Consider the following 13,518-nt stretch of genomic DNA (forward strand, 5'->3'; position numbering starts at 1 on the left):
AAGTCACCAAAAGAAAGGAAGGAAACAAATAAGGTATCTAAATTGGAAATACCTAACCACAAAGTCTACATTAGACACTAAGAATGTAGGGCTGAAAACTAACCATAGAGCTGAAAAGCTGAAAATTAACTCTTCCACCCAGTCTAAAAGAGATTCTTATTTAAACAAATACAGCATTTAGAAACTGTGCCTTTTGAAATTCTTGTCTCAAGACCCAACAACTCAAGACTGAAATTCCATTTATTCTGTGTCAAAAATGCATTTATAGAATCTGAAGAAAGAATAGCTGGCATCCTCTTATTATTTTCCAGCTGTATTTAATTTGGTACTGCCTTTAGATTACACAAAACAAAACATTTCCATGTGTACGTAAAATCAGCTCAGCATTTATCTTTCTTGACACTATCATCGTATTTATATATTTTAGGTCATGTTTTACTGGGTTTAACTGGGTTAAATTTTCAAACAGATAACAGATTAATTTTTTGAAACTGAACTGATGGTATGCAACTTTATGACTCATTATACCAACTGCTTATGTACATATAATACATACTTTAACCCTATGAAACATGTTAACTAAAACAAAAATAATTTTTCTCAAACTGAAGATTAGGAAGACTGCGTTTAGCACTAGAGTTTCTGATGAGGCACACTGCTTTTATGAAGTTATCCTGCTGATTTCCTGCGGATGTGGTAGCATCCTCAGATGTATTTTGATTTGGAAAACATTAGCTTTTTTAATTCTTCTCTAGAGCTTCCCGTTGGCAAATGCTGCCTCCTGGAACTGAGGAACAAACGTCTTGAAGAATGCTCTAAAAGAAAAAAAACATATTTAATGAAGAGAATATCATCTCCTTTTCAATATCATTGGTCTTACTCAATGCAAATGTTTCAATAATAATAATAAAAAAAACAGCTCATAGTACTATATACCCCAATATTCGGACACCATCCAAACCTCATTTTACTTAGTACATGAGTAAACCTCTTCACAAAATTACCTCACGTCTTACAAACCCTTCTATTTGGATTGCCTAGCAAACAGTATGTCACATTTAAGCAATAAAAGACGACGTGGTATGGTATATTGAAGACATACCCATGGTTGGTGTGATTAAACAAAGGTAACCGTGGGTAAATCTTCAATATACCACAACCACGGAGTCGGTTATTGCTATTATACAATCACATTATTTAAGAAAAAATACTCAAACACAATGAGGCTAGGTACCTGAAAGAACCAGGAAACCAAAACAGCAAAACACAGGTACCAAGTGGAGATGACCAAGCAGAAGACACAAACCACGAGCCAAAAGTGAAAGTACCAGCAGTTTATTCAGTACATTAACGCAAATCTCCCCACAGTGTTTTTGTTCACAAGACTTCTTCAGATGTTAACAAAGAATAACTGAATGTTGCATCCTAATATATCCCTCCCCCTTTCAAATTGCATAACTGTTTAATAGTTTGATAGTTAAATCACATAGCAATTCTAATATATCCCTCCCCAGAATTTCCTATTTTTTGAAGGTGAATTCTTTAAACAAATACAAGGTGTAGCTATGGGTGCATGTTGCACCCCTACCTATGCCAACATTGTCATTATGGTTTGGGAACAAAGGTTTGTTTTCCATTCTGGGTATGCACAGTACTAGGTTTATTATAAATGCTACCTAGATGATATTTGTATATTTTGGCTCGTGGTTCGTGTCTTCTGCTTGGTCATCTCCACTTGGTACCTGTGTTTTGCTGTTTTGGTTTCCTGGTCCTTTCAGGTACCTAGCCTCATTGTATTTGAGTGGTTACTAGTATTATGGAGGTTGTGGAGGCTAAGGACAGCTTCCCTGGCGGGGAAGCACAAAAAACAGCAAAACTTGACGAGCAATTGTTGCGAGTGGAAGGGCAGTTAACTCAGCTTATCCTGCTGATGTCTGGTGGCTTGCAGTGTTCTGTGGGCAATGTTATGGCTGATTTTAGCCTACCGAACTTGGAAAGTGCTTCGCACTGTGTATTATCACCAGCTTGAAACCAGGAAACTGATGTTCGACTGGGGCAGGCTGGTAAGTGTACGGAGGATGTGATGACATCACCAGGTGGTAAACCGCAGAGGGAGTCAAGGGCTGAGGTCCCGAAGGGGAATGGAGCTGTTTCTAAGTTCCAGAATGCTAATGGAGCATCTAAAACATGTTTGAAGGGCCCGACTGGACAAGAGCAACGGTTTGATGGTGGCTGTACATGCGGTTTATGTAGAAAAGGACCAGTTATGAACAACGAACATGGTAATAATGGAATGGATGAATGGACTGATTCGGAAGCATTGGCTTCCTGGCTTGCCTCATACAAGTCTTTTTCAAGCCACAAAGGTACTGTCAAGAATTCTTTTGAGAATGATGGCCATGAGAGGATTGATTCTGATATTTCCTATGGCGCTAACATTAAAAAGTTAACAGACTTAATTTTTAAACATAAGGTTTTAGGCACTGACAACAGTTATTTAAAAAATTGTATTTCTAGGGGCATTATACCGAAAGGTTTACGTATGTATAAGTTTCTCAATAATGTGGTGGAAGGTTCTACCTTTCACGAGGAACTGTTACAGATTTTTGACCGTAGTGGTCATGACGTTATGAGAACTCTTATTAAAGAAAACGAAAGACAAATGCATAAACTGTATGAAGAAATTGATTATTTAAACAGTGTGGTGACCAATGATTTGATGTTCTCCATTGAGAGTGAGAACAGGAAGTACCATTTAATCAAACAGTATGTGGAGGATAAATGCAATGTGATTTTTAAAGGAAAATATGTGAAAATAGACAGGGACCTGAGGGAATACCATCAGAAGTGGGCATACCCTTTTCCTAGGAAGGACACCTTTAATCGTTGAAATTATATGGGGGATTACGGATATGACTGGGGTTCAGATACCCAGGGATATTATGTGCATAATGCATGGGGTACATCACATGGACAGTCTGATTACAGGATGAATGGGGGAATGGAGCAGAATGGCATTGACAGTGTTGATTTTCCTGAACTTAGGATGTCGGATAGGTTGAGGCAAAAATCCCCGGTAAAATATTTTCAGAGGGGTCCCCCAAGCGGCAGGAGACAATAATGGATACAAGCAGTGAAGGGGGACATATAAATGTTGAAGACATGGAGAATATTGTAGTGGGAGGATCACGTCATAGGCTTCATGATTTTAATATTTATAATTACAGTGGAGAGGAGGTTACTATCAAGCATTTTATGTTGTTTTCCAAAGGTTTCAAGTTTATTCCCTCTCCTAAAGGAAATATAGTGGACACCTTGATAGATTTGAAGATATTTTTAAGAAAGAAAAATTTGGAAATCTTATTTCAGGGACAGCAGAACGGGAGTACTGGTTCAGAAGTTAAGAAACCTAGTACCATTAATCCACCCATGTACCCCCAGTTAAAGGACTTTGAGTTACAAGTAGAAAGGGAGATCAGAAGTATCATCACCAACAGGCGGAGTGGTAAACATAACCTTAGTAAGGAGGAATTTGACATTATTAGATCCTTACAGGAAAATAGATATGTTAGGGTTATGCAACCGGATAAGGGAGGAGGGGTGGTATTCATGGATAGTATTTTGTATTCTAGTAAAATGATGAATATGCTAAATGATACGTCAAGATACATCAGAGTATCTAGGAATGAAATAAATTTGGCTCATCGCAAAACTGATTTTACATTAAAAGACATGATAGAGGACAATTTAATTAATTATGAAACTTATAAGTACCTTAGCATGGAGAAGCCCAGAATACCTGCCATATTCGGGATCCCCAAGGTCCATAAGAATATGGAGGATCCCCCTATAAGTCCCACTGTAGCTGCCAATGGGTCTAAAATGTACCCTCTGGCAAAATACCTGGATCTAAAGTTAAAAAATATTTGGGTTAATTTTAGTGGAACACTTAAAGATTCTTGGGATTTTTTAAGGAGTATTGTTAAAAATATGTATTCAGATTCCATTATTTTTGTCACTTTGGATATACAAGATTTGTTTAATGTAATTCCTCACAATACTGGTTCTGAATGGCTTCAGGAAGCCATTAACCAATATGGGAATTTGGACCATAATACTTTCCTGTTGTATACGGAACTAATGAATTTGGTTTTGGAACATAATTTCTTATTTTTGAAGGTGAATTCTTTAAACAAATACAAGGTGTAGCTATGGGGGCATGCTGTGCCCCTACCTATGCCAACATTGTCCTTATGGTTTGGGAACAAAAGTTTGTTTTCCATTCTGAATATGCACAATATTGGGTTTATTATAAATGCTACCTAGATGATATTTGTATATTTGGCAGGGTAGTGAAACCAAACTGATGGAATTTATTCAATATTTGAACCAGACAACAGAATTTTTAATATTTACACACCATATTTCCTATCAAGAGATGAATTTTCTGGATGTTAGCATTTAGAAGGACTCTGCTCTACAGGAATTTACCTCAGAGGTTTATAGGAAGGAGACTTTCTCTAACTCATATTTGTATTTTACTAGTTCACATCCCTATAAACAAAAAAGAAGTATAGTTAAGGGGCAATTTATTCGCAGTTGTAGGAGGACTTCCAGGGATGCAGACTATGAACACGAAAGTCAGAAGGTTAGGGATATGTTCCTGGCTAAGAAATATCCTAGTGATTTAATAGAGGATGTTATGGCTGAGGTGAGAACAGGAAGAAATTCCAGGTTTGCCCCTACTTTGGGATGTGACAAGTTGGATAGGCAGCAGGGGTAGGTTATTTCGGTGATGGGCCATGATACTAATAATGGGAATTTGAGACTGATAGATCAAGAAAAGAAAGGAGCTTTTGGGGGTAACTATGTAATGTTTTATAATCAAAACATACCCAATGTTAGAAATATCATTACACAACATTGGGGTAGGTTCGGTTGTTATTCCGAACTAGAGACATTGTTTAAAAACCCGTTAAAATGTACCAACAAAAAAGGCACAAATTGTAAGGAATCAAAGACCAAAAGCTGTTGCACAGAAGAAAACCAGGAACATATAAGTGTGGGTCCTGTGCTCAATGCCCATTTATTCTTAAACAGGATTCAGTGTACACAATGGAGAGGGGTTATTTGGTTAAAAGTAGTAGTTTTTCCAATTGTAGTAGTGAAGGCCTGATTTATCTAGCCTTATGCAAAAATGTGGTGCGTTTTACATTGGAAAAACTATACGAAAACTAAAAAGAAGAATTTATGAACACCTCAAAGCCATTAGAACACAGGACGGTAATAATGCCTTGTATAAACACACTTTGCCAAGGCTAGATGGGTTTTTTTTGTAAATAAGATGGTGGATCATGATATTAGAGGGGGTCCATAGGAGACCAGAATAGAGGTGAGAGAGGTATATTGGCAGTTACTTTTGGAAGCCAACATGCTTCCAGGGCTTAATGAACATATGTCTATTGCCCCTATTTTGAAAATGAGGGCAGCCAAATTATAAAGTGTTATACTTCCATCTAAGAAATATTTCCTTGTTTATATTATATACAACATATATTCTTTATAATTATTTTTTTATGTACATTTCCTACACATTTTATATACACATACACTTGGTTAATCGAGTTAGGATTTATTACATATATATTTATATATTTTTACATTATTTACATAGTTATTAATTTATACAGTGTTTTTAAAGTGTTTAATTGGTCACCACATTATTTATTATGTGTCATTACATTTACATTGATATGTATTTCTATTTTATATTCAACCTTCATATTTAGGTTTATATTTATATACATATGTACATATTTTTAGAATGTTTTGTTGCTTATAGATTTGCCCATTCATGTGTGTTTTTAGTGGTATGGTATATGCTTTTAAAAATTTTCATGACTTTGAAAGTGGAGTATTTGCATTAAATTGCTATGTGATTTAACTATCAAACTATTAAACAATTATGCAATTTGAAAGGGGGAGGGATATACTAGGATGCAACAGTTATTCTTTTTACATCTGAAGAAGTCTTGTGGACGAAAACGCTGTGAGGAGATTTGCGTTAATGTACTGAATAAACTGCTGGTACTTTCACTTTTAGTTCGTGTCGTCTGCTTGGTCATCTCCACTTGTTACCTGTGTTTTGCTGTTTAAGAAAAAAATACTTACTTTTCTTAAATAATGTCTTTGTATAACGGTGGATTGCTGTTCTTCCGCCAGTTGTGGTATACTGCTTCTTCATTTTGATGTACTGTACATGCGTATGGAACTTAGGTTCCCACGCATACCCAGTACATCAATGCTTTGAAACGGAAGCAACGGAGAAAAGAAAGTCTCCGTTGCTCCATTTTCTCTCCATTTCAGAAAAAAAAAAAAAAAAGGTTTGGGGGCAGTTTATACCAACAAAAAAAGTCCGGGCGACCGGACCTTTTTCGTTTGGTACATTGTGGGATTTATAACGGGCACACTGGTTGGGCTGCCCAATCTGCATGCACATTTTTGAATATTAATAGGGAGTCATTGTATAATATTCATTTTACCATTTTCACATTTATATCAATTGCACTTATATTTTTTAAGATATAACTGTTTTATAGTTATCAGTTTTACATATATCTACTGTATGTCTCTGACCTGTGTCATGTCTTTTGACCAGCTCACTCATCTAGTTAAAAATGAAAGGCAAACAAAAAAAAAAGACAGACAAAATAGAGCAGTGTGTGGATGCAAATGATACATGTGGTAATGTCATCAGTAGGCCCTGAACATACCTCTCAACTTCTTAACGCAAGAACTCTGGACAAAGACAAAAACAAATGGGGGGGGGGGACAAAGGCCCAAAAATAGGCAGAGATTTTAAATATTGCCTTTATAAATTTCGAACGTAGGTAGAATAACAAGTTTTGCATTTATATTCATTTTCTGAAGGATATGAAGTCTGAAACTCAAACGTCAGTCATTAGTTAGTGACTTCAGTCCTCAATGATTTGCCAGAAAACCACAGATTTTATGAGGAACAGACCAAACACATAAGGCAGAAATCTGGACATTCTGCAAAAATCCTGACGGTTCAGAGGTATGACTCAAGGAGGCACAGCTTCCCATATGGCCTGAAACATTTTCTTGGCCTTTCCCTTATGGAAAGGTTTTAGCCTTATCAGGATATGAGGTAAAAAAAAAAAAAAAAAACTGTCGATACTTATAGAAAGATGCATTGTAAAAACAATCCCTACTCAAAACCGAAATTATACATACTTAAAGTGGCACTAACTGCCCAAAATAATTATACTATTGTCCTCAGCTACGACAAGCAAATTCATAGTTTTATAGGTACGCACTACCTAATCAATCTGCAGACCATTACAAGATTAGCCAAAAAAAATTTTATAAGTTGTCTCTAGACTCAGGGAGGGCAAGACAAGATAGACCAGGGGAGAATTTCTGACTGCCCATCCAATTATATTGGTTTACCTTGAAAGTGGAAAGGTTGCTACTCTGCTTGATTTGTAGTGAAAGTTTTTCCAGAGATGAGGAATACAAGAAACGATCATGCCAAAGTGACTTGTTTATCTACTGATGAAGATTTAGGCCATGTATCTGAGTACTTGAGGTACCATTAATTCTGCGAAGGAATAGGAGGTAAACTAGGGTTAGATCTTTTGTGGCTCAAAAGGCTAGGCACAGATCACCAAAGAAGAGTCTGTAAGTGACTGAGATAGAGAAAGGGCTGTCAGTCTCTCCTGATAACTAACATTTTAGGCCACTGTTCTTTTTTAGTTATGAATCTCTGAAGTCTCTCAAGTTGTGTGATACGTTTAGACAACTGAATGCCAAAAGGTGCATTATAATCAATAATGGGTCTGAAAAGATATGATTAAAGCAGAATTAAGACTTTTTTGATCTAGTGAGGATACCTTTGGAAATTAGAGGAACTAGGCAAAAGGCTTTCCGAACTACTGTGGAAACATGACTGTCAAATGATAAGGAATTATCAATAAGTGTGCCTAAATCCCTTACAACAGTGTCTGATTTGAGGGATGCATCACCTATAAGGTAAGTGAAACTGTGTTGTTTTCCAAACTGAACTATACTACATTATTTTACATTTAATTTGAGACCATTATCCATACATCAGTTGTTAACATGGTCTAAGCCATACTGACACAGTTGTGAGTCAGTGAAAGACTGAATAACACCACCCAATTGATAGTCATCTGCAAACTTAAACATAGGCCAAGAGTGCTGGCCTGAAGGTCAGAGGAATAAAAACCAAACAGGAGAGGGCCTTAAACTGAGCCCTGTGGTACATCACTGGTAACATTTTTGCTTAGACGTGACACCTGCAACTCTTACCACATGAGGTTCTATTAAATAACCAGCTAGCTATCGAGCACACAATATAAAGATTTATAGTCAGACTTAAAAGTCTATCAATAATGCCTGCATGAGGAATAGTGCCACAGGAGTCGGTCGGGCCTGGATAATGTTATATGCACTGCATAACCACGATCTATTGCTTCGGTTACTTTTTCAAAGAAATCAATGAGGTTAACAGCAGGACCTTCATCTGAGAAAGCTGAACTGATGAGAGTCCAGGGTAAGAGATTTTCAATATCTAGATTAATGAGATCTGAGATAATACACTCTATAGCTTTAGATAAGGTTAATGAGACTAATGGGTCTACAGTTACCAGGATCTGTGTTTGGTCCACCATTGTGTAATGGTATTACAATGGTTTCCATACATCAGGAATGTAACTCAGTGGAGAGCCTTAGATTAAAGATGCTAAATATGGGTTCAAAAAGGTCATGTCAGGCAACCTGGTATGTTGTCAGGGCCCATGTTTGAAGCATTCTAGTTTAAAATGTACTAACAAACCACTGTCTTAAACATGACTCTTAAATAACATAGATAGAACTGGGATAAAGATTTGGAGTAGTAAGACCATCCCAATCTACCAAGTTCTCTCTTTCCCTCTCTACTGCTTTAGACACCGATATTAGGTAACTAGCCAACTGCTTTCTTTTCCCCCAAAATTGTTTTAGGTCTGTCATGACAATTTCAACGACACCACTGAAATCCTTAGAAAGACTGCTCTATGCATGCATGAATTACTCTGTAGGAAAGAAATCATACTGTATTAAATTGTCATTCTTCATCCTTCAAACTGTGGACTTCAGTTCTTTGCACCGATTACATTGAAGGATAGCATTCGCTTGGCCTATAGAGAGCGTTATGAGGAAATGGAATTCTTCTAGCAAGTCTCTCTCTCACTTGGCTAGAAAAGATGTACATATACAACTACCTACAAACACAGATGTATGCGCACACAGCAAGCATATTATTTATGTCACAGTCTTTACTTTTTTCTGTATAACTTAGCGTAATGGTTAAGGTGCCTACTTCAAAGGCAAATGGTAAATGTTTTGGCTTTCACCTTTGGTCACTGTCTGGTTATTGGCTAGGCATGTTGTAGTCTGCAGACTGATTGCCTAGTATTTATATATGAACCTATGAACACATAATACTGTTGTCGTCCTTTGTGCCATCATCGCTCTACAGTCTTGAAGAGGATAGTTATCCAAAACTACATATACTACTGCTAGTGGTCTCTCAAAAATGAACATGTATAAAGGCAAAACAGTTTCCTTTTTCTATATGGAATTCAATGAGTAGTAAGACACTGTCCGGTTCGATTCTCAGCTACAGCGTCTTCTGCGTGGAGACAAGCATGAACTGGCGTACCTTCGTTGAAGGTTGTGCGTCAGGGCTGGTAACTCGGCATGTAAAAATTAACTACCAATCATTAGCGGACCGGAGTTCCGTTGTGGCGACCCCTAACCGGGAAAAAGCCGAAAGACACAACAACAACAAATTCAAAGAGCATACTGGAAGTTGCATGCATGCATTTTGCACACTATGTTTAGTGTACCACCATTCACTGCCACAATTTATAGATATGGATAATAGTAATAAATAGAGGCGCACAGATGACTATCACTGTCAGTTAATGTGTACGATATGCATTAATGTTGCAGACATGGAAATCACTGTGCAGTGTTACATTGTTACACAGGACATAGGAAACAACTATTTAGTATGCGTATGACACGCCAGACTAAGTATATGGTCCATGCATGCTGTGCTCTGTCTTCACGCCTCAAAGTAATTCATTAAATGTTCTCACACATGTTATGATGGGGAAGCAGGGGGCTAATTACCATACACCAGTAATAAGGACAGCAAGCACTGTGCAAGGTCCCACTGGTGAGAGTATGAACAATGACAGCTATGGCAGTGGTTCAATGTTTTTTTATACCACAAGGAACTGCATTGCTGGTGGGGGTATTCAACTGTGTAAAGGAGTTTTTTTTTGTTTTTTTTTAACTGAACACTGATGTTGCAGCTCAGCTCTGTTTTCTGAGCAACATATCAGTAGTCCGTCTATTCTTATGTTGCAGTATTCATTACATGAGGGAGAGTACCATAGCTCATGATGAGAAGAAAGGGAGGGGGAAGGAGCCAAAGTGGTATCTACAAAGCCATGGAGAATGGCTCTAGCAAAACCTGCTCTGGACCTGGAAATGACATCCAACTTCTAACATTTAGTAAAGGTATGCACAGATGTCCAAACAGCTGCTTCTAAAAATGGAGGAGGTATCCAAACCTTTGAAAATGCATCACAGGAAACTACACAGCCCTAGTACAGTGAGCCTTAACTGGAGAAGAAAGACTCTTACCATGATAAACATAACAAAAGGAAACTTCTTAAGAAATCCAAGTAGAAATAGTCTGCTTGGAAGCAGGCTTTCCCAGAGCCCTGGGATGATAAGTGACAAAAAGCTGATCAGATTTCCTGATAGCTTTAATTTTATCCAAATAAAATCTGAGTTGTCTGTGCACATTCAAGGTGGAGAGGGGAAAAAGTGGGCAAGTTAATGGCCTGATTAAGCGACAACTCATTCACAACCTTGGGCATAAAGCAAAGGGTTGGGTACGCAAAGAAACCCTGTCCTTATGGAAAACCAGGAAAGGTGGAAATGCCATCAAGACATGTAGTTCAGACACCCTTCTGGCTGAGGTAATAGCAAGAAGCAGCACAGTTTTCCAAGTACAATATTGTAGGGTAGCTATTGCTGCAGGCTCAAAAGGAGCAACAGTGAGCTTTTCCAAAACAAAATTAAGATCCCAGGGAGGTGGAACAGGTTTCCTGGAAGGTCTAATGTGAAGGACACCTTTAATGAAAGTTTAACCTCCAATCTGCAGACCAAATGGGGAGACAGGCAGACATGAATAAATAGCCAAACGGTGATCTTTCATAGAAGATTAAGCCATCACAACCTAAAAAAGATCACACAAGTAACTTAGAACCAAAGGAATGTCCACATTTAGTGGGTCTAGGTTACAAGAAAGACACCAGACAGAAAACCTCATTTGGTTAAGCAGGATTTCCTAGTATTTGATCTCCTGGCCTCCTCCAGCACCCTAAGCATGTCTTCAGAGAAAAGGTGTCTAAAAGGAATCAAACGTTTATTACCCACAGTGTGAGTTGCAGAGTTGACAACTGAGGGTGAGTGAGTGATCCCTTGTCTTGTGTGAGGAGATTCACCCTGTGAGGTAAATTGTGATGACTGCCATTGGCTAAGTGCAGAAGAAGAGGGAACCAAGGTTGTCTTGACCAAAAGGGAGTCACCAGTAAGATTTTTGGTTTGTCCTGTTGAATCTTCAGCAGAACTTTCTGAATAAGAGATAAAGGGGAGGGATGCATAGACAAAAATCCCCTTCCAAGAGTTTGATAGGGAGCCCACCTTCCACACCAGAGGACCTGAAACAATGGCATAAAATTATGGAAGTTGTCTGTTCAAGGGGGAGGCAAAACAATCTATTTGAGGTGCACCCCACCAGTGGAGAATGTCCAGAAACACATCCCTGTGAAGTATCCATTTGTGGGATTGATTCATGGACCTGCTCGGAGTGTCTGTCACAGCATTTTGGTTGGAAGAGGTGTACACTGCCTGTAGAGTGACTTGGTACTGAGTTGCCAATTCCCATGCCAAAACAGCTAGCCTGCACAGAAGGTACAATTTCATCCCCCGTTTGTTCACATACCAAAGAACTGTGGTGGTGTCTGTAAACAGTTTAGAGGTCCTGGTTGAAGAAGAGTATGAAAAGCATGAAGAGCCAGCATAACAGCCCTCATCTCTTTTACATTTATGTGTTACTTTCCTTTGCAAAGGAGACTGCAGGCCTTGTAGCTTCATGGATGCAAAGGCTGCCCCACAACTCATGTCTGAGACGACTATGAACAACTCTTGAGTTGGAAGAGGCGGATGTAAAGGCATGCCTGGATTCTGGGTAATCTGCTGAATCCACCAAAGAAGTTCCTTCTTTAGGCAAGGAAATAGAGGGCCAACAAACTACAGTGGGTGAGCATGCTGCATCCAAACTGATTTTAGGTACCACTGAAACTTTCTCAAGTGGAGGTTGGCAAGAGGTAGAATGGGAACAGTATAAGCCATGAAGCCTAGAAGCTTGAGGAACTCCATGGCTGTCAAAGACTGCAGAGGGAGAAGGTCTTGTTAGTAACTGACTAGAGACAACATTTTTTTGTGGAAGAAGAGAGGCCAACATGAGATCTCTCTGAATCCTGCACCCCACGAAGATGTGGTCGTGTGAAGGGGTGATCATGGATTTTCTGAAATTGGCCATGAATCCCAACCTTTAAGAGTAGTAGTAAACAGGAGATTATGAATGAAGGTCTTGAGGAGAGCTGCTTGTAGCAACAGGTCATTCAGATAAGGGAAGACCTGTATGCCCTGGACTCTGCAGAAAGCAATCACACGAGCTAAACATTTTGTAAATTCCCTCGGTGTTGCAGAGAGATCAAAGGGCAAAGCACAGAACTGAAAATGTGAGGAAACAACATTAAAAAATAAAACTTTTCTGTAAAGAGAATGAATGAGAAGATGTAGGTAGGCATCCTTGATATCCAATGAGGCCAAATAGGCATGTAGAAGAATGAGAGGAAACAGAGTTTAGAATGAAAGCATATGAAAGGCTAGACCTTTAGAAAGGCATTGAGGTGAGAGAGGTCCAGAATGGGTCTCCATGGGCCATCTTTCCTGGGAACCAGGAACATCCTTGAGTAGAAACTTCTTCTCCTTCTTAGATAGTTCTCTGGGATATCAACTCTTGCAGCACCTCTGGGAAGAAAAGTAGTTGTTCTCAAAGTAGTTCAGGAATTCCCATGAAAGGAGGAAGAGCTTTCCAGGCCATGAAATATCCACTGTGGATAACAGAACCCATGAATCATGAATGATGTGTTCCCAGAATGGAAGGGAGAGAGTAAGACACTGAGAGACAGGAATAAGATCAGAGGGAGCCAGGTAGTCAATAGATTACCTGTCTTGTCTGGAAAAAACTGCTTTTGAGAAGAAGGCTGAGAAGGTTTGGAAGGAGCAGGACTCCTGACCCTCTTTTTACCTCTGGAAGGAGGAGTACGAGATTGCTTCCTG

At 38.6% G+C, this 13,518-nt stretch overlaps 1 protein-coding gene across 2 annotated transcripts in view; it reads right to left on the minus strand.

Annotated features, from left to right (window-relative positions):
* Positions 1-222: 222 nt before the first annotated feature.
* BABAM2 (BRISC and BRCA1 A complex member 2) overlaps positions 223-13,518 on the minus strand; it is a 2,993,168-nt gene continuing 2,979,872 nt past the window's right edge. For both annotated transcript variants that reach the window (XM_044085207.1, XM_044085201.1), the window contains exon 12: positions 223-815. In XM_044085207.1, the coding sequence (XP_043941142.1) occupies positions 752-815 (64 nt within the window). In that variant the 3' untranslated portion in view covers positions 223-751. The remainder of the gene's footprint in view (positions 816-13,518) is intronic.

This window comes from Protopterus annectens, chromosome 1.part1, assembly GCF_019279795.1.
Source record: "Protopterus annectens isolate FY-2018-M chromosome 1.part1, PAN1.0, whole genome shotgun sequence".
Taxonomy (NCBI): domain Eukaryota; kingdom Metazoa; phylum Chordata; order Ceratodontiformes; family Protopteridae; genus Protopterus; species Protopterus annectens.